General features: G+C 50.4%; 1 protein-coding gene across 1 annotated transcript in view; it reads right to left on the bottom strand.

Moving 5' to 3' along the window:
* The window catches only part of LTBP2 (latent transforming growth factor beta binding protein 2), a 114,639-nt gene that overhangs the window by 82,912 nt on the left and 10,609 nt on the right, over positions 1-21,118 (bottom strand). Inside the window, exons 2-3 of the mRNA XM_024192747.2 lie at positions 18,787-18,857; positions 8,006-8,249 (exon numbers count right to left, since the gene is read on the bottom strand). Of these exons, the coding sequence (XP_024048515.1) occupies positions 8,006-8,249; positions 18,787-18,857 (315 nt within the window). The remainder of the gene's footprint in view (positions 1-8,005; positions 8,250-18,786; positions 18,858-21,118) is intronic.

The raw sequence follows: 21,118 nt of genomic DNA on the forward strand, positions 1-21,118 counted from the left end.
ATTCGAGATCCTACCATAAATTTTGCTCCCTGCAGCTGGTATTCCTAACCCCAGTACAGAGAGCACAGGTAGTGGCAGAACCTTCACTCTTTCCCCTCAGGCATCATGTGAGTGCTGAGGAGAAGGCAGTGCCAAGAAGAGGTGCAACTGAAGTGAGAGTGTTGTGAGTAAGTCCTTCTCCTCACCTCTAAGTCTGAAATACCAAGCATGCTCCTAACAACTACCTTGTCGAAACAAAGTCCTCCCAGAGGCAGCTCTCTAGTCTCCACAGTTCAGCTCCAGCAAGATATCCATACAGTGTGTAAGCACCTTAAAACAAAGCTCTTTCCTCTTCCCAGGCCTGGGCTTCTGGGAAACTGCTCTGCAGGTCCCAGTAGCCCTTCCTTGCTTGCTGTAGAGCCACAGTCCAGCACATGTGTCATCTGGGCAGCAGGAGCCCACCAGATAGATTCTGGATACAGATTTATGCACTGCATTCCCACAGAAGCAACTTCCTGAGGTCCCAGCAACAGGGGCCTCCTCTTCACACAGTGTCCTGGAATTAACATGCAGGTGGTTGCAGGGCAGCAGGCCATTCCTGGGGAAGGGACCGGGGTAATATTCCCTGCAGTTCCTTCTTATCCAAAGAATTCCTGTTTGTTTACTTTAAACGTAGGAAAACTGAACTGTTTCCATTTAGTTTGACTTCTGGGCCAAGGTGCAGCTCCGCCTGCCCGATGGACTGTCAGGGCCTCCCTTCTCTCTGGGCAGGGATTCAGGCTAGTGTGGCGCCAGCAGAGGATCTGTGGCTAGGCCAGGCCAGAAGGGCAACACTTCCCAGCCACTGACAAGCCCAGAACACTCCTCTCTAGCACTCGCCATGCCAAAGAGTGCCACCCCCATGCCTCCCAGCTCTCACACTGCACAGGACGAGCTTCCTGTGGTTGCCTCCAGCCCACTACCAGCTTTGAACCTCTGCCAAACGTGGCGTGTAATAAAGGGGCATGGAAAGTGCCAACTCTTTCCCAGTCTGAATTTTGGAATGGAGGCTCTGGTCCCACCAATCCTGAAGACAGCATAGGAATTCAAAACCCACCTCTTTCTCCCAGAAGCATGTGTCTTCAAGTATGGGAACACCAGACATGCAGAAACATGGAGCATGGACTCTCTCTTAGCCTCCAGGGGAAGGGAGTACAGTAATAAGCAGTGTGGGGAAGCCAAGGATTCAGTGAAAGACGTGGAAGATTGTCCTGACAGGGCAGGAATGGGTTCCACTAGGGAGTACAGGAGGACACTCAAGGTTGAGGCCAATATGCCACTTCCCCTCTGCAGCAGATGTGAGCAAATGTGATTACCCCTGATGTGGACACAATTTTGTCCCAGGGATGGGAGTTTGGAGATGATTTTACAATTTAACTCCAAACACACTTGATGCCAGTGAGTGAAGAGGGGAAAAGCCTTTATCCTAGAGAGCATTGCTATCTCCAGTTCACAACAGGGGGCTTTTGGGAACAAGGGCTCAGCCTTCATGACATCATTGGAGCCTTTGCCCAGCTCATGACCAGCTCTACCTCGTCAATCAGGCTCCAATCTAGGTTGCAGATGGCTATCACCAGGAGTCACTCCTTGGATTACCATTGACATACCACTGCCCTCAATCACTGGGACCCCAATCTCCCTGGGACCCTCACCTCACTCAGAGAAGTACCATATTAGGCCAACCCATTGGTCCATTTAGTCCAGCACCCCGTCTCCAACAGTTGCCAGTAGCAGATGGAAACCCCACCCCAGAACACACCTGACCTACCAAACCCTTTCTCTGCATGTCAAAGGGTTTCTAATCCCCTCAGTTCAGGACAGTTACCTCTTACTGAGGCTGGGGGTATAACTGCGAGAGTACACAGCCTCTCATGCTGACCAACAAGGAAACAATGAGACAGTGTTCTACCTCCTCAGTCTCTATCCATTTCTCATCTTATATTTAGCGTGTGAGCTCTCTGGGGCAGGCTGTCTTTTTGTTCTGTGTTTGTACAGCACCTACCACAGTGGGATCCTGGTCCACAACTAGGGCACCTAGGGTCTATGGTAATACATATAAATAATATATTCTCAGAACTGTTGGGGTCATGTTTGCTAGCCTCTCTCAGGGAGCACTCAATAGGGACACATGCTAAGGCCTGGTCCCCAGAAATCACTGCACCTGTTTCCCATGCTAGGACCTTGAGGTGTGAGGTGACCAGCAGCCTGGGCACATTCATTAGGAGCTTGTCCATGAGGACAGGCAGCTGAAGGGCAGGTTTCCATCCCCAGAAAACAATGTTTCCACCACTCCATCCTTGCTCTTTCCCAGGACAGCTGTTGGCATCAGTCACTGCAGTAAACCACAGAAACAGGAGCCCACACAAACTGGGGGGTCAGGACCGTGGTTACCTGGGCTCCTCCAACAACTCCCCCAGGCTCATTAACCTGAGACCGAATGTGCAAGTGAGGCTAATCCCTGTAGTTAGATTGCAGTCAGCACCATTCATCTCAGACAGGTCTAGAACTACCCTTGGGGGCAACTTGGCTCTAACTTTCACCAAAGGGCCTGGTGAAAAGGAATTTGCCATCTCTCCTTATCAAGCTCTGTACCTGTTTGGAGCTTGTCCTGAAGGGAACCTTGACGGAGCCGTTCCCATGGCAGAGTAGCTGAGGCCAGGATAACAGTACAGAGCAGACAATTAAAGCACATCCAAGGTCAAGCTGAAGTAACCAGCAAAGGAAACGGGCAGCACCAGCAGTGAGACTGTGGGAAAAGCTGCGAGCGCCAGCTCCATGGGCTTGGTGGTGAGTGAGGTTTCTCTCCTCATTTCAACACCAGCCAGTTGTTTTAGGATGACAGCTGGAATCCCCCTCAGTGCAGCCCAGAGACATAGCAGGGCACTCACTACTCAACTCTGTAACACAGCCAGTCAGAATTTATAATCACCTCCTGGGGCCTGTGAGGGAATCTGCCCTGTAAGCAGAGACCTCTCCTTGGGTACCTCGCAAAGCCCTTCCTGTATGCCACAGCAGAGGGGCAGGATTCACCACACAGAAGGGGGGAATAGGCCTGGCTGGCCTCCCTTGCGCCGATGACTCGTCATATAGGCCCGCCCTGCAGGTCACAAGCCTGAACTAGGCTAAGTGACACAGCCTCCTGCCAAACTCAGTCAAGGGTCATGACCAGAGGAGGGGGGGGGGGCCAAGGAGGGAAAGAATAAAAAGCCACAGCAGCAGCACTAATGAAATATGTTCATGGCTGATAAAATATAATAACCGCTTGTGTGAAGCAATAGGTAACTTTAGCTGAATGCAAACTGACTAAATGCAGCTTCTCCTTTGGGTGATCTGTGACCCCCCCTCCCCCCCCACCCCGTGATTCCAGCTAAATGCAAGGTAGCCAATCATGGTTCTCTTCTGGGTGCTCTGTGACCTCCCCGAATTTCTAGCTAAATGCAAACTGACTAATCACGCTCCTTCTTTAGGCATCCTGTCAACCCCTCCCCGGTACACTGACCATAACGCCCCGGAAGGTACCACGCACTCTTCTGAGAATATACCCTAGCTGATGCCAAGTTTTGACCGCATCAGGCTTCTCGAGAAGCCCCCCACCCAATATGCACCCAATTCTCAGAAAAATAATGAGGAAGGTACCGAGAAAGGGAACAGACCCCAACTCTTTTAATTTTGTAAATGATGTACTATGTTTGCGGTTTGTAAGAATAAAGGCAGCCTGCGAGCTGTGATCGGGTGTGGTAGTTTTTGGACTGCTACCCCAACGCGTTGGTATGTTTTGCAATAAACTGGCCTCAAGCTTGAGTCTGTGAACTAAAATCAATGCGTGGGTGACTTTTTCCATGACAGAGGAGACAACACACTGAACACCGTGGACACTGCTAACAAGGCAGCACCAGATTGAAACCGAAAACTCTTTCCTTACAGACCTACATTGACAGCCTGCGTGTTAGTGCAGCAGCAACCCAGCCAGCTAGTGGCGGGAGAGGTCAGAAAACGGTCTGAAACCAGTCCATTCTCCTGTGAGAATGGGCATATTTGGTGCAGATAGTTTTTGAACATTAGAAGAGGCTCACTGCCTACGTGTCAAGAACCACTTCAAAAACCCTTGCAACCAAAGCTTACCACATCCCTCTTTAGATCACAAGCTCTTTGGTGAAGGGATCAGCTTTCTGTTCTGTGTTTGTACAGCACCTAACACACTGGGGTCCTGGTCCATGACTGGGGTTCCAAGGCACTACGGTAATACAACTACTAGATACAAATAATCCACCTTGGAGTAGTGGAAACCCTGAAGTGAGAATCGGTCTGAAGATTGGTTTCGTGTTCTGGCATTTCCTGTAGTGAGGATGGGACTTCAAAGTTTACAAACCCCTGCTCTTGCTTGAGCTCCCCTTATTAGCAATAAGCTTGTGCTGGAAGTTTTCAGGCTGACAGTGTGTTTTGAATCTCAGAGCCACCTCACAATATCTATGACATGGAACCAGCAGTGGCCCCTCACTCCTGACCCTCCTAAGATGTTCTTCCGTATCTTCTCTCTGAACCAAGGGTGCTGGCAAGCCAGTTGCTGAGGGATGTGGCTCAACTCACTGGACATGATCAACACCCTACAAACAGAACTTGTCTTTGCTAAACAAACAACAGTTGATTTATTTGCTTCAGCTTCTCTGGGGTTACAGGCCCACCCTGGGAAGTTCCACACAGTATTAGAGTCAGTTTTACAGCCTTGGGAAGCTGCATCACCATAACAAACTTTACAGTCACCTGAAATCAGTCATTTACTAGACTTCTGTGAAAGACCCCAGGTTCAAGGTCTGAACATCAGTACAGACTATGGCACATGCAAGGACCACATGCCTGGCTGTAGCTAGCCTGCAGTAGGCAGAACACTGCTACCAGTACCATTTAATATTGCCTAACAAGGAGATGCATTAGGTGATGGAATAAACTCCCAGTGAAATGGTGGGAGCCTCACCATGGAGGAAGAACCAGCTGCAGGTACCAGTCAGAGTGATGAGTGATTGGGGGGGGGGGGGAAGAGGGAAGGGGTTCACTGAAGAGAGAAAACCCATGCATGGAGATGTGTCTGGCATTCAGATCTGAAAGCCGCCAGGGTCCTGATCATCCCACTCCTTCCAAGAAGGCAGTTTGACAACCACCTTTGTCTGTGGCTTTCACAAGTCTTATTCAATGTGAACAGCTCCACTGTTCTTGTCATGGAAGGTCCTACTCGTCGAGGGAGACGTGATGTCTCAGGTAGCTCTGTTTAAAGATTTGATTCAGAGTTCAATGGATAATAATGTCCAGTGGAGCACAGGGGTGATGTACTTGTGGCTCAGTAAGCTGGCTCCTTCACTCTACTCCCACTGGAGTTTTGTTAGGACTTGTGTATTCACTGCCAGAGTAATCCAACCTGGAAGGAACACTGGCGGGTTCCATATCTGTCAGTCTTCTGCCTTGCTGCAGTTGAAAGAAAGCATTCTGGGTATCCAGGATCAAAGAGGAGGAATCCAGGAGGATACTACAGCTGTGCCATGTCCTGACCTCTGCGCACTGGGACACCCTCTGTTGCGATGGGTGATGATAGGGGCCTAACTAGTGTTCCTCCCTCTTCCTTACAGCATCATCTCTGTCTTGCCTGGATTCGACTTTCACCAGACACACTTCATCCATGTGCTTATTTCACACAGGCAGTAGGATAGATGGAAAACGCAGTCTTCAACTGACTCATGAACAATTCCCTTAACATTTCAAGCTTTAAATAACTTGAACTCACCCCAAAATACAGCCTTCCAAGATTAGATGTTTAGAAATGTCTCCAGCTCGGACTTTCCCTTTGCTCCAGAATGGGCAGGAATGCAGCAGTTTATTGCCAGTTTTGATGATAAACTGCACAGACTCAGGAAAGTAGGCAGATCTAAAGGACAAATTGCCATTCCCTACATAGCTCTGAGTAGCACTGAAACAGAAAATCACAGCACATCAAAGAGAAAAGGGAACAGAATCTCAGGGTGCCAGAGAAGATGGCTTCTGGGCAGGCCTCCCCAAAAGGGTCATCACCTCTTCCTCTCCATCACAGAGAGAAACCCCACGGACATCACATATATAGCTTCTACACAGCACAGTTCTAGTAGTCTCCAACAAAATGAATTTAGCCAGCGCACCCGCTGGAGAGGACACAGGTAGGATGCAGGCATTCTTTCTGGAGCTGGACACAAAGCCAAGCACTTTGCTCAGACATCCATAAACAAACACTTCCAGAAGAACACTGATATGGATCCTGCAAAACCGCCACCTAGGTTACTCTAGGAGGTACCCCCACTCTGCAAATGTACAAAACAACAAAGAGATACTTTTTTTTTGGAATATTCCCAGTAGTAGCTGGGAAGTGTATCACCACCCTAAGGCTTACAAGAGAAAAAGCCTACACAGTGGGACTTACAAAATACGAGATATGGGACAGATTATAGCTTGGCTTAGAGGGAGCTGGGCTGTAGCCAATGAGCTACTTTTAACACACAAAACCAAAGAAACAACAACCACCTCGAGTTCCTACCACACAGTACTCAATCTAGAAGGGGTTAGTCTCTCTTAGGCACAGTACCAAATAAACAAAAGCTGCAGAGTTACCTAAGCATAACAATCCTGCACCAGATACCCATGCACCAACTAGATTACAATACTATATACAAGAACTATATATAGTAGTGTAATATACGTGTGTAACAGTTACATGAACCCTTTGCTCCTAAGATCTATGATGATAGGCACCTTGGAAACACCTGTGTACATTTGTATACTATCCCAAGTACCTGTGCTCTTCTCTGCATATAATAATAGCACAACTCTAACCAATATTCTTACCTAGGGGTGTTGCTTGGACACACAAAAACCCACCAGCCAGTCCTCCTGGCTGAGACCATTAAAGATGCTACTGAACTGGACAAAGGACAACACTATTAAAACTTGGGGAGGCTCTGTCCTGGGATACATTCACTACTAAAGCGCCTCCTTCTGGCTGCCCTGAAGATTAGTTCCTTCCAGGTCTGATGCCCCCTTCTGTCACTCGCTCATGCACCCTTCCACCTCATTCTCTCTCTGTGACTCAGGGTGCTCTCTCTTCATGGCTTGGCCATCTGGCCAGGTCACTTGTGCTTTCCCCTTATGGGGGTATCAAAGTCCCACAGGATGAACAGTCCCAGGCAGGCTGCAAATCCACTGTCCTGACTGTGCCACTTCCCCAGTGGCTGGTAGGGGAACCTGGGCCCAGCTTCCAGCTCAGGGACCCTCTAATCAGCAGCCAAGGTCTGCAATGTCCCACCTTGCTACCACTTCCCTGAGTCTTTTCCTACTCCACCTCCCTCAAGCTTTCACTCCACCACCCTTCTGGATAACCCTTTTTCAGGGCCTCAATCTCCCCAGGTTTCTGCTCTCCCCTGGCTTTCCTTCCCCCCTTTATTAACAACTAGAGTGGCTGGAGGCTCCCTCACTGCAGCCCTTTTTCTGCTGCCAATTTCCTGGCTTTATACTAGCCCCGCTTGTTCCTTCTCACTGGGCTCCTTCCTCAGTCTGTGGCTACTTAGGCCACATCTGAGAGGAACTAGGTGGCCTATCTGGCTCCTTCTCAGTCTCATTAACCCTTCCTAGGCCAGTGTGGGGTGAACACTCCACCACAGGCTCTTCCCCACAGTCGCACTTGTTCCAAGGGACCAGGAGATAGTGATGGGGACAAACCTAGTTCTGTTTTAGAGTGGATTCAGGGCAACTGCCCCTGCACCAGTACTCTGCAGCTCTAATAGCCCCAAGGAAGAGCCTGTGACTTGGAATGGAAGCTAGATCTTCTGCATGGCAAAGCAGAGCACTATTCCCTAGGGCACTGGCTGGGCCTGGGGATGAGAGCTTGGGGCCTGGCCCAGCACAGCACAAACCCTGGGGTTAATTTTCATTTGTCAAGGGAATCTGGTTCCTGTTGGTAACTGGGGCGACTTACCCAGCTAGTGGTTGCTGCAGGATAGGTGTCTGGGCCCCTCTGGGTGAGCCTTCTCTCTCTGCACTGCCAGCCCTCTTCAGAAGGGAGCCTGCTGGGGGCTGGAGGGCTGCCACAGAGCCAGGAGGATGGTACACTCGTTCTGGAACGACCTCTTCACATTGGGTGCCCTGGAAACCCGAGCGGCAGATGCAGAGCTGGGGTCGGCTGCAGGATCCCTTGTTCTGGCATGGAGGGTCACAGACAGCTGGAGGGACATGGAAAGGAGTGAACAGAGATACATGGCTCCCAGTACAACAGGCCCATGTTGCCCTCTCCATACAGTTGCAGTTTAAGGAGTGGGATAACGCAACCTGTCCCACCCCTGACACAGACAGTTAAAGGAGGCTTCCCTTCCCCACCACCCCTTGGCTAAATCCCAGCTTCAGGAGCGACCCTTCCCTTCCCTCAGTCAACTCCTAAGGGCAGGTGAACTGCTCAGACTTGGGTGAAGAGGAAGATCAGACTGACATTTCACACAGGTCACATCTTTGGGTTGCTACTGCTCTGGGCTAGACTGGAGCCGGCACCCTGGAGGTGAAAGTCTCGGTACTATGATTACCATGGATCACTAATATGATCAAGGAGAGAGAGAGAGAGATCTGAGAGCTGCTATTCATCCCTCCATTGAACTCAAAGGGGCTACTCCTGAATTACTTCAATACAAGTGAAAGCAGAAATGGGCTCAGAAGAGCTTACAATCCAGTGCCCTGATCCCCACATGGAGCTCATTGCAAGAAGGTCTCAATTAAGCTGAGAACAGGAGTTGCAATAGCACAGGGAGGGATTGGAGAAGGGAAGCATGAGGCGAAGGACAATATGGCTCTGGGATCCCTTGGGAGTTGTTTTATTAGGTTTCATTTTATGATATTGCTTTATTATTCTATTTCATGGTTATATTTTATGGATCCCCTCCCTGATCCCTCTGAGCTCTCTTGTCCTCTCTGGAACATTTCTACCCTTCCCCTGCCAGCTAATTCTGAAGTCACCATGCTCAAATTCCTCAGCAGTTACAGGGACTTACAGTTCATTAACTTCATGCCCAAATCATCCTCACAGCCTGTGTGTGTTCCTAATTACAGTACATCAGCTTCAGCTCTGACTCTGGGAGGAAAGTGCCATTAATTACATGCTGGGCCCTAATGCTTCCCAAGTTAACAGGAGCCAAATTGGGCTTATAATCCAGTCAGTAATAGTCAGGAAATCACAGTTCACTTCAGTGGGACCAAGTTAGTCATTCTCCACTGGGCAACAGCTACATGGCTCGTGGCTAAAGGAGACCAAATGGACAGCATCTCCCTTAACGGAAGGGAAGCCCCAACCAACAAAAGCCCCTCGGGAGGGTTTGGATTTTAGGTCTATGGGAACCTGTTTGGATAATGCAAGAACAATTCAACCTTCACGTGCGGCTCAACCTGCGCCCAAACGGACCCTTTCTGTGGGGGCTGAAATGTGCAGTGAACGTTTCTATCATGGTTAATTTAGATTGTGTGGTTCCCCCACGAGCCAAGCAAAAGGGACTGGTGTCTAAGGCAGCCTGACATACCATCCATGTTCTCAAATAGCAATGTAAACTTTTAATGCACCTCCCTTGTGTTCGGGTTCCCATACAACACCTATCACTGGTATCCAAGCGCCAGTTCATCACTCAAGGCACATGGACAAAGAAAACATTTACAAACCTGACCACACATGCCACCTTCTCACCCAGCTTGACTCACTCCCAAATACCTCCTCCCCCAGAATCCAGAACAGAAAGGCCTTGCCGCCCTACAAGACCAGTGGGGATGGGTCCTGTCTGAAAATGGCCTGCCACCAGCCCCTTCTCAGTGAGATCACAGGCATGTTGGCTTGGTTACTAAGTTGACCTTGACTGCTGTGTTACTGTACCGGGAGAGAGGCAGGTCTCAGGGATGGGCAGAACCCAAACCACTTAGGGGTGTATAGGCTAAAGCCAACAACTGGAATTACATCCCTCCGTGAAGTGAATCGGCCATCAGTGCAGATCCCAGAGCACAACCAGGGTCCCAGACAGGCAAAAATTCCACCATGTCAGTGTAGTCTGACACTACGGGGTTTGATGTCATTTAGAATCAGAGGATCAGGCACCCGGTGCTTGCAACGTTCACGACAAGAGTGCAGAGCTGTGCAGGCTCCATGCTTCTGTCAGAGGGTGGATAGAGGAAGGACGTGCGAGTTTGCGGGGATTTTGAAAAGAAGGCGTGAAATATAATGGGATTCAGAATACTGCATTATGGGAAGTTGACCCCATGCTCCCAGTCACCCCTGCATGACTCGTTTTGGCCCCAATAGGCATTGCAAAAACGTCCCAAAACACCCTGTGCTGGATGGTGGTGAGTTGCACAGTGGGATACCTACCCACAGCGCACTGCACTCTGCATCGATACAAGCACTTCTGGTGAGGATGCGCACTGCCAACACAAGGAGCGTAGCAATGGAATAACTGCAACAGCTGTATGCTCACGTAACTTAGGTCAACATAATTTTGTAGGGCAGACCTGGCCACAAGCTTTCGAGCCAAACAGAGCTCTTCTTACTCCGAGCATCATCGCTAAATACAAGGTGGAACAGATTGTTTAGCATAAGTAGTTAGCACACATTCTAAGGGACCACTCAAGATAGAGTGGCCCGTTAATATCTCTGCAGTCATAGTACAAAAAGGGGTTGTTAGTGCATGGACTGAACGACACACTGGATTTATGGCTTATTACAACAATCTGTAACCCACTAACCCTCTCTTTTTGTCCTATGTCTCTTAGGCCTGGTCTACACTACCCCCCCACTTCGGACTAAGGTACGCAAATTCAGCTACGTTAATAACGTAGCTGAATTCAAAGTACCTTAGTCCGAACTTACCGCGGGTCCAGACGCGGCAGGAAGGCTCCCCCGTCGATGCCGCGTACTCCGCTCGCCGAGCTGGAGTACCGCCGTCGACGGCGAGCACTTCCGGGATCGATCCGGGGCACTTCCGGGATCGATTTATCGCGTCTTAACCAGACGCGATAAATCGATCCCAGAACATCGACTGCCTGCCGCCAGACCCTCCGGTAAGTGTAGACGTACCCTTAGAATGTGTGCTAACTACTTATGCTAAACAATCTGTTCCACCTTGTATTTAGCAGTGACGCTCAGGTTACCTTTCCCAGACCTGAAGAAGAGCTCTTTGTGGCTCGAAAGTTTGTCTCTCTCATCAACAGAAGTTGGGCCAATAAAAGATGTTACCTCACCCATCCTGTCCTCTAATATCCTGGGACGGACACAGTTACAATTACACCACATACAGTATATTCACGTCAGCTGTAAACTCTGGTAATTTATCAAGAGCCCAGCCATCAGAGCCCAGCCATTCTAGGAATCCATGAGCTGCTGAGATAAAGCAAGTGAAGAAGGAGAGTGGGGTCAGATCCATTCTCTCTTCAGGCAGTAGCGGAACTGCCATAGCTGAAATATTCCAGCCCTTGGATCTATCCCCTGCCAAGCTGTTCCAGCAGGCTTAAAAAAGAACTTGAAATCCCTCTGAAAACTGTTTTTCACCCACTCCAGATGCGTAACAGAGGAAAGAGGGCTGATCATCTGACAGCAGCAGCATTGCCAAACCCCAGCATTTAAAAATCATGAGTCAGGCCCTGAAAAATCACAAGCTTCTCAAAAAAAATTATAAATATTGGATTCTTTTTATTTGCCTTCCAGCTCTTAGATTACACCCAGGTCATGTTTCAAGCTTTTCTCTGCACCATTAGGGGCTAGAAACATACTCTTTTAAAATGAAAACTGAGATTCTCCAGTCATCACTTGTCTCCAGGAGTTGGGGCTTTAAGGAAAAACAACAAATATTGCACGACTCATGATAAAATCATGAGAGTTGACATCAAAATAATAATAGGTCTAGCACAGGGGTGGGCAAACTACGACCCAGGGGCCACATCTGGCCCTCCAGGCATTTTAATCTGGCCCTCCGGGGAGTGGGGTCTGGGACTTGCCCCGCTCTGGCGCTCCAGCTGGGGAGCGGGGTTGGGAACTTGCCCCACTCCACATGGCTCCCAGAAGCAGTGGCATGTCCCCGCTCTGGCTCCTATGCGTAGGGGCAGACAGCTTGGTTTGCTGATCTGTCTGGGTAGGAACAAAGGAACATTCCAAGTGGTTGCAAACTTTGTTCAGTAAATTAAAACTCACTCACCCACTCTCCCCAATTCTCAGTTTAGCCGGAAGTGTCCAAGTGTTCCAGAATTAGATACTTGCATGTTTCTGCATCTTCCCAGCCTTTGAGTCTCAGGAAATTCCCTTTTTTCCCCATTGGATTTCAACCCCCAAGACTGGAAAAAGCCACATGGCCAGAGAATTTTGCCCAAGATCTGGATTCAGTCATACACACAGATAATGACGAATGAAAATCCCTGGAAAACTGTGAGCTGGAGAAGGGAGAAAATCACTGTGCTTGGTATGTTACAGGCATTAGAACCTCAAAGAACAGGGGCAACATTCTGGCCATACACTATCTCCTGTCTCAATGCTGAGACCCAACCTATGGCCTTTAGACCTAAATAGAAGCTCCTCCCCTCCTTTCTCACACAGGCACATTGTCTCTGGTTGCATTTCCATCTGGATCGATCCCCCGATTTGCTCCATGTACAAGATCAGGAGATCAAAAATGAAACAAAAACACATTATGGCTGGGAAATTAATGGGAACAGGATGCCAAGATCCCCTAGGCAGCTTTTAAAATATCAGCCTGAGTGTCCCCAGCAACCCAAACTCCAGCAGAACAGCATGGGGAGGGAGGCTGCTGGGGACCAAGCAATGTTTACTCAGCCGAACCATTAGTTTAGCTTCAAGGAGAGAAAGGTTTTGCTCTAAGGCCTGTCTGAGATTTACCATCCCCTGTCAGGGAGGGACATTGTCAGGCCTCCCCATGTTGACAGTGTCCTTTTAATTAATCTTTGCTGACAATGGCCTGGCACTTGAGCAGTCATGGGCAGCCCACATGGGCAAGAGCCCAGCTCCCAAATAGCATTTGTGCTGCTCACCGAAAAGTCGCTAATGAGAGAAAGATGCCGGCCCTGCACTTTGTTTACAGACATCGTCTGGCAGCCCAACGTGCTCTCTACTGTTTGTCTGCCGGTGGGGTGGGGAAGGGAGGTGAGTCAGTCTTTGGCCCCTTGCTCCAGAACAGAAATTATTTGGCTTCTCTGGAATAATTACATTAACAATCACAAGATCCTGCAGTGAACAAAGTGGGGCCTCATTCTCTCACTGACGACCTGGGCAGATCCTGTTACCCAGGTGAAGTCACTGGGGCTCTCGGATACTCTGGGCAGATTCCATAGGCTGAACTTTTATTTACAAAGGTTTCCCCTGGTGTCCGAGTTTGTTCTGACCGCCCCTGGACACTGAGCTGCAGTAGAGTGCACCCCACTTGAGACCAGGATAAAAACATTGGGGCAGGTGCACTCTTATAGCCAGATGGACAGAACAGGTGAGGAGGCGGTGCCTGGGATGGATGGGGAAAGCCCCACAGATAGCACAGAATGCTGGTTACTGGGCTGTCTTATCTGAAACCTCTTGGGGCCAGAGACGATGTTTCAGCTCCTCTGGTCTGTTTGCTGTTGGCACATTCATGAATTCTAACTTCTAGTCGAATGCTTCTGGGAGCCTGAAATGTTCTAAAACAGATACATTAACCTGCTCATCCATAAATCTAAACAGCTACGCAAACATGACCAAGCAGCACAGATTCCTTCCCAATTCCCCGGGCATGTCCCAGAGCTGCCTAGTACAACCCCCATCTCCAATTCCTTCCAATCAGGAAGATTCAGGCACAGTTGTGGCACCCACTCTCCTGGGCCGTTGCTCTGACTCCTGCAAATGGCTTTTGCAGAGCAGAGGCAGTCTCCGTCTCCATCACAAGTCCTGGCACATTCGGCGCAACAGCAGGAACACTTCACGAGCGGAAGGCTTTAATCAGCCAGCACGATGGGAACTCCGAGCTGGGAAGTGACAGCACAGCAAGAGGGCTATAAAAAGACGAGGAGAGGAAGAATCGCACTTCGCCATGAGAGGAAGGAGGAGAGATTTCAGAGGCCAGGCTGGCCCAGGGAAACTCAACCCCGAACAGGAAAGAACTCAAGACTCCTGCATTTTTATGCTAAAGAAAGGAACGTACATGTGTTTACAATGGAAAGAGAACTCCACTTAGCTGGAGGTGGCTTTGGAACGTGGAGTCAGATGGTGCCAACCCAGAGGGGAGGTTTTCTGGGAACTCTGGTGCACACTGGCTTCAGGCCCACCTACTACAACAGCCTCACGCAGCAAGGGCACAGACAGCTCCTGGACTCAGGGTCCATTGCAACCCACACATCATTTTGTGCCCTGCACACCCCCCTCTGGCAGCAGCAAATACTTTCACTCTGAACTATGTGGAGGGCGTCACTAGAACTGGAGCCAGGCAGGAACAAAGGAGCTGGAAACAGGGGTCCTGGATATTCAGGGATGGGCATGTTAGTTATACCATTGGCTGTGCTGAGGAGTTTCTGATCTCCTCCACCCCATCCCCCACCTGCACCTTCCACAGGCCTCAAACTAGCTCCCACTTCTGCCCAATCCCCACTTTGTTACAGCGCCTACCACTGCCCACACAGCACCCTCCCCCCAGGATCTGTGGCACTAGTGGGGAGCCCACCCAGAGTAAGACCAAATCAAACCCTGTTCCTTTCCAGGGGCACAAAGGCACCCCATTCTCGCAGTGGGGACTAGTGTCTAGCAGCAGAACAAGAATGTTTCTTGAAGTCCATGACAAGTGGCTCCCATGTGCATGGCAAGCACCAGATCCCCTCCAGCACTACCACCCAGGGGCCTAGAACATGCTTTGCCATGGAAACAGCTCAGCTCCAGCCCAGCAAGAGATCAAAAGAGGGAGAGCACTTGATACAGCAATGTTCAGGAGGCAGATGTCCCTTGGGAAGAGTCAAGAGTAGAGCTTGTGGAAGCCTGGGTCCATCTCCTCTCTTCACTTCAGCCAGGCTAATAGGTGGAGCCCAAGATTCACTCTCACTGAAAGGGGGCTGTCACCTGAGATGGACACTGGGCCCCAAGGTGGATGGAGGAACCATCTCACTGCACATTTAAGCAAGTTCCCTTTGCCACTATTGAAAATATCTCTAGTGAGGTGGCTCCCCCACCCCCACCTTCTTCATCCCCCATCAGAAATGGTTGCCCAGGGAGTGGCTGTGATGTCCCTGTATGGGTGTGTGTCTTCCTGGCAGGCTCAGCTAAAAGGAGACACGGGGTGGGAGGCGGGGGAACCATGTCCAGATTTGGCACAAACAGTTTTTGCAAGCAGTGACTGCAGCAGGAACAGGTGGGAAAATTAATGGCAGTTACCCACAGTTCCAACCAGTCTCCCAGCCACAGTGCGCCAATCCCTCACCCCCTTCGCCTGCTGGGCAGAGCAGGGGAGACTCTCAGCCAGGAATCAAGGACATCAGAGGGTGCTGAGGATGTGGGAGGCACAGTGTGGCAGTGAGAATAACAGAGGGCACAGTACTGCAGTGCCAGTGGGCACCTCTTCTTCCTGAAGTGGGGGGCATCTGCAGGCCCCTCCCCTTTCGACAGCCATGGTCTCAATTTTCTTTGATTTAAGGATCCGTCAGTTGCAGTTCAGAAACCTGTTTCCAATCTGCATGTTTCCTTAGCAGTGAAACAGCAGCAAGATGATGCTAAGAGCGAAGTGTCATTAGCACAGAACATCAACCCAATGTGCAAATGAGCCAGAAGGGGGCAAAGCACTCACATGTGTGACACTCTGCAGGTGAGGAGCCCCAGATGGACGCTAGGGCCTGACCTCAGCGGGCAGGGAGGAGAGGCACAAACAGAAGAAAAGAAACACAGACAGAGACAGAGAGCTAGAGATGGAGTGTGGGTAGGAGGAGGATTCTGGCCCATCCCTGACTTCCAGGGAGTTCCCTCAAGGACAGGGCACTTATTCCATCTTTGAGTTGGGGAGAGGATCAGACCCTGAAAGGGCTGAAGGAAACATGCTGAATTCAAGTGGGTTTGCAAGATCCTGAAGGGGGTAAGGAGCCTGAAGGGGGGACAGAGAAGTGGCCCTAATTGGGGCTGTGTGCCCAGCCTCCTTTCAAGCAAGAATAAGGTTAAGCAAGATTTGCTGGGGCAGGAGGTGGGAAAAGAAAGCTTGAGGCTTCTTATTGTAAAGGCCCCAGGATTAGGACATAGCCGCCTGCAGGCATTAAGAGGACGACCAAATCAACAATAGAGGCCCTGGCTGAGCTGTCACTGGCTCAGAGGAAGCCTTGCTCTGAAGATTGGGGAGAGTTGGTCTGTAGTGTGACTCAAGCCGTGGCATCCTCCTAGCCCGGCCAGAAACCAAAAGCCAGTCACCAGACCACTGCTGACAGTGTTTCCTTGTGGACAGAGCAGAACTCAGGAGACCTAGGTTCTATTCCCAGCTCAGGTCAGATATTGACCTCATTTGTAAAGTGCTTTGAGACCTATCATAAGGGCTAGTACTCCCCCTTCCCTTCTGGGGGCAGTCATCAGCCTCCAGTCCAAGAGATGAGCACAATAGAAGAGAGTTCTTCAAGGCAGGCCACGTTCCCGGGCTTGGGACCTGCAGTCTCCATGGGCTGCCTCTCCATATTAAGTCACAGAATCCAGAGAAGGACGAGATCTAAGTTCTCCATCTAGCTGTCTGTTCCCCTGCTGTCCTCTCAGTCAGTCTACTGTTAAACGGGGCTCCCACCCCTTCCCTTGGGAGAAGGTTCCACAGCCTGACCCATCTCACCATCAGGCAGTGTCTTCCTGATATTTTGCCTACGCTTCCTTTTGCTCAGTCTTTTGCCGTTACCCCTCATGACACTCCAGTATAACACATTGCACTAATCTCTCTCCCTGCAGATCTTGGCCAGTGTGGGCCTACAGCAATCACTCATGGCTTGTGTGCACCAGGCTGTCCTGTTGTGTTTAAACGGGGCTGTGAGGAAACCAGACAAGTTTGCAGACACAGTGCTGACCCTGAGTGCCTGGGCAGGGGAGACAAGGACAACTAGCCACTCCTCTGCTTTCTCTGTAATGCTTATTGCTCAAGAGTCCCGTCTCCTCCAGACTTTCCTCGCTCTTACTATTGCTCTCCTTATTTGCTTGTGACAGAGGTTTGATTTCCAGGGCTCACAAGAAGAACAGCTGCAATCTACTCCACTTTATAAACCCCAGATGCAGACCCTGCTCCACTACAACATCACAGATAGATGAAGCAGAATTCCCAGGTGGCCAACTCCAGAAGTCAGGCCCACTGAAGACAGGCATGGAAAGGAGAGAGACTATTGCTTGGATTTACACATGTTCTCTGCACAGAGCGTCTCTGGGATTATTTGGGCAGCAGGTCAGAGGGGAACAGGCAGATTTCTGCGGGTGGTCCACAAAGCATGGCAGCAGCAAATGGTGGAGCTGAGGCATTTGCAGGATAAACCCCTCTCTTCATTCATTCTGCGGTTTTAGAGGATTTATGTGTTTGGAAACTTACAAGCCGTGCTGGATCCACAGGTTAAGAAAACTAACCAGCAACCAGTGAGCTACCCTGATTTACAATGTAATTAATTGCATCGCTGGGGTTCCAGCTCATGTGGTTAATGATGTCACCAGAGCCCCCTCCATGGGATTATTTCCCTGTAAATCACTCCACTCTGTTTTAGTCCTATGAATGTGTTGAGCGGAGCTGCCCTGCAGGAGGCCCCAGCCCAGAGGGCCCTGCATTTACAGGCAAGAGAGGAGTTCTGAAGTAACAGCCAGGGAGAGGAAGAGAGTTCCCCAAACAGAGAGCCTGTATCAGAACTGAGGGATGGGGGTGCAGGTGTTTGTACTCACACTGCTTCAGTAATTCCTACCTTGAGAAGGCATGAAGGGACACAGCCTCCTTGGGAGAGCAGCTTCCCAGTAATGAGGTGGTCAGGGATTGAGTGAGTGTTCAAGCCATTTTCTGTTGTCCCCTAGTGTGCACACCCCCCTTAAAGCAGGCTCCCACACCCCAGCCCTTCCCAGGGCAGCCCCTTAGCCAACCTAGTTAGTTGCTTTTGTAAAAAACTTTCAGATCATTTGGAACTATCAGTCTGGGGGGCACCAGCTGCCATGTGATCGTACCTCCACTACCCTCCCCCACCACCCTCCCTCCTGCAATTTATCACAATCACTTGGGTCTTGTTTCAAATTTATAGCTCTTAGGAGCAGGCCCATGTTTCTGAATGTATATGTGCAGTACCCAGCCTAGTGGGGCCCCGATTCTGATTAATAACAAATTAACAAGGGGAAGGGCGCTGGTCTCTGATGCAGCCGACGTTAGCATGGACCACTGACCTGGCCAGAAGTGCTGCAGCACCAACAGGGGACATGCAGCCCAGCTCTGGGAACTATATATGTAACAGCAGCCATAGAGGGTGCTCCGTTCTCTCTGCCGTGGGAAGCACACCATGCCCATAACAGGGGCTGGGGTGAATCAGGCAGAGAAGGGAATTCTCTCCTTGTTTATGTCTCAGCCAAATAGCGGAGAAATTCAAAGACATCAGTGTAACGACTAAGGGGGCTTCAGGGCCAAAGGACTGGGAAGGGGCATTCTCTGGCCCACCTGCCACACCCATCACCGGGATAGCTGAGTGCCTGCCAGCGATGCATTAAGTGCCATGACTGACGTCTCTAATCAATGGTTCTTTCGTACTCACGTTTGATGCATCGGTTTGTGCTAGGAGCAGTTGTCCACCCTGAGCAGCATTGTCCCCCGCAGACGTTCGGCCTAAGCAGTCACAAATGGCAGGATTAGGAAAAGAGAGATGGTGAGGCCTCCTCATAGCCAGCACCTCCGGAGACACCAACAGAACCACTTCCTACAGCATCTGAGCTTTCCTTCTACCCAGACCACTGCAGCCTGAGCTCTCAAGCCAACCCAGGCTGGGCTTTTTAAATGCTTGGAGGCAGTGATGAGCTCCCAAAATCCTAATAACCAGTTCCCTACCGGGTCCTTGGCAGCACTTAGGCGGCGGCGGGGGGGCTTCACTCGCTCAGGGTTTTCAGCGGCATTTCGGCGGCGGGTCCTTCACCTGGAGCGAGTGAAGATACCCCCTCCCGCCGCCGAAGTGCCGCCGAAGACCCGGTAGGGAACCGCACAGTGAGTACAAGCCCCATGTGCCTATCTCCCACACACACACACACCCATCCGACCCCAACCCACTTCCTGCCCCCGACTGCCCCCTTCAGAACCCGCAACCCATCAACCCCCCTGCTCCTTGTCCCCTGACCACTCCCTCCTGAGACCCCCCACCCTAACTGCCCCCCAGAACCCCACCCCCTCCAACCACTTCCTGCCCCTTATCCAACCCCTCCTCCCAGCCCCGGCACCCTTACCATGCTGCTCAAAGCGGCAGGAGCTGCAGAGCTGCCCAGAGCGCTGGCGCCAGAGGCACAGCTTGCTGGGGCTCTGCGAGAGGGGGAGGGAAGCGGGGGAGGGGCAGGGGGAGCCTCCCCAGCTGGGAGCTCAGGCGGGCCGGACAGGACGGTCCCGCGGGCCGGATGTGGCCCACGGACCGGAGTTTGCCCACCCGCCGGCCCCTTTACAACCGGTTCTACACCGACTTCTAAATTTAATAACCGGTTCTTGCGAACCGGCTCCAGCTCACCACTGCTTGGAGGGGAAACCCCCTAGGAAGGAACGTCCAGGTGCTACGGCAGGGGTGGGCAAACTTTTTGGGCCAACGGCCACATCTGGGTGGGGAAATTGTATGCAGGGCTGGGGCAGGGGGTTGGGGTGCGGGAGGGAGTGCAGGGTGTGGGAGGGGGTGCGGTGTGCAGGAAGGGGCTCAGGGCAAGGGATTGGGGCAGAGGAGGGGTGTGGGGTGCATGAGAGGGCTCAGGGAAGGGGTTTGGGGTGCAGGAGGGTGCAGAGTGCGGGATAGAGAATAAGACAGAAAATATCATATTGTCTCTATATAAATCCATGGTACGCCCACATCTTGAATACTGCATGCAGATGTGATCGCTCCATCTCAAAAAAGATATATTGGACTTGGAAAAGGTTCAGAAAAGGGCAACAAAAATTATTAGGGTTATGGAACGGCTGCCATATAAGGAGAGATTAATGAGACTTTTCAGCTTGGAAAAGAGACAGCTAAGGGGGGATATGATAGAGGTTTATAAAATCATGGCTGGTGTGGAGAAAGTAAATAAGGAAGTGTTATTTACTCCTTCTCATAACACACGAACTAGGGGTCACCCAATGAAATTAATAGGCAGCAGGTTTAAAACAAACAAAAGGGAGTGTTTTTTCACATAACGCACAGTCAACCTGTGGAACTCCTTGCCAAAGGATGTTGTGAAGGCCAAGATTATAACATGGTTTTAAAAAGAACTAGAAAAATTCATGGAGGATAGGTTCATCAATGGCTAATAGCCAGGATGGGCAGGGATGGTGTCCCTAGCCTCTGTTCGCCAGAAGCTGGAAATGGGCGACAGGGAATGGATCACTTGATGATTACCTGTTCTGTTCATTCCCTCTGGCATTGGCCACTGTTGGAAGACAGGATACTGGGCTATATGGACCTTTGGTCTGACCCAGTAAGGCCGTTCTTATGTTCTTCTGAGTAATTTGAGGTCCTGACAATCGGGGGCCATTAAAGATCTCACAGAACCGTTTTCCAGGATTGGGTCTAATCCAGCATTGGTAATTATATTTTGCTCCCATAAATCTCCACTGCTGCTTCAAATAGATACAGTATTTTTCTTCATTTCCTGCTTCAAACTGTTGTGGAGTGTTGCTTTGCACTATTAAACAGCTACATGGCTCACCCCAGAACGGGCTGCATTTCACTGTGTGCAAGTAGAGGCAGATAGCATGATTTCTGTAGCTGAGTAACTTCTTGTAAAGTACTTACCGATTCTTCAGGATCAAGCTCGTATTAATATTCATAGATTTTAAGGCAAGCAGGATTGATTATGTCATCTTAGCTAACTTCCTGCATAACACAGGCCATAGAAGGAATTCCTGCATCAAGCCCATATCTA

Source organism: Terrapene carolina, unplaced genomic scaffold (genome assembly GCF_002925995.2).
Source record: "Terrapene carolina triunguis isolate 2854851 unplaced genomic scaffold, T_m_triunguis-2.0 Scaffold96, whole genome shotgun sequence".
NCBI classification, from domain to species: domain Eukaryota; kingdom Metazoa; phylum Chordata; order Testudines; family Emydidae; genus Terrapene; species Terrapene triunguis.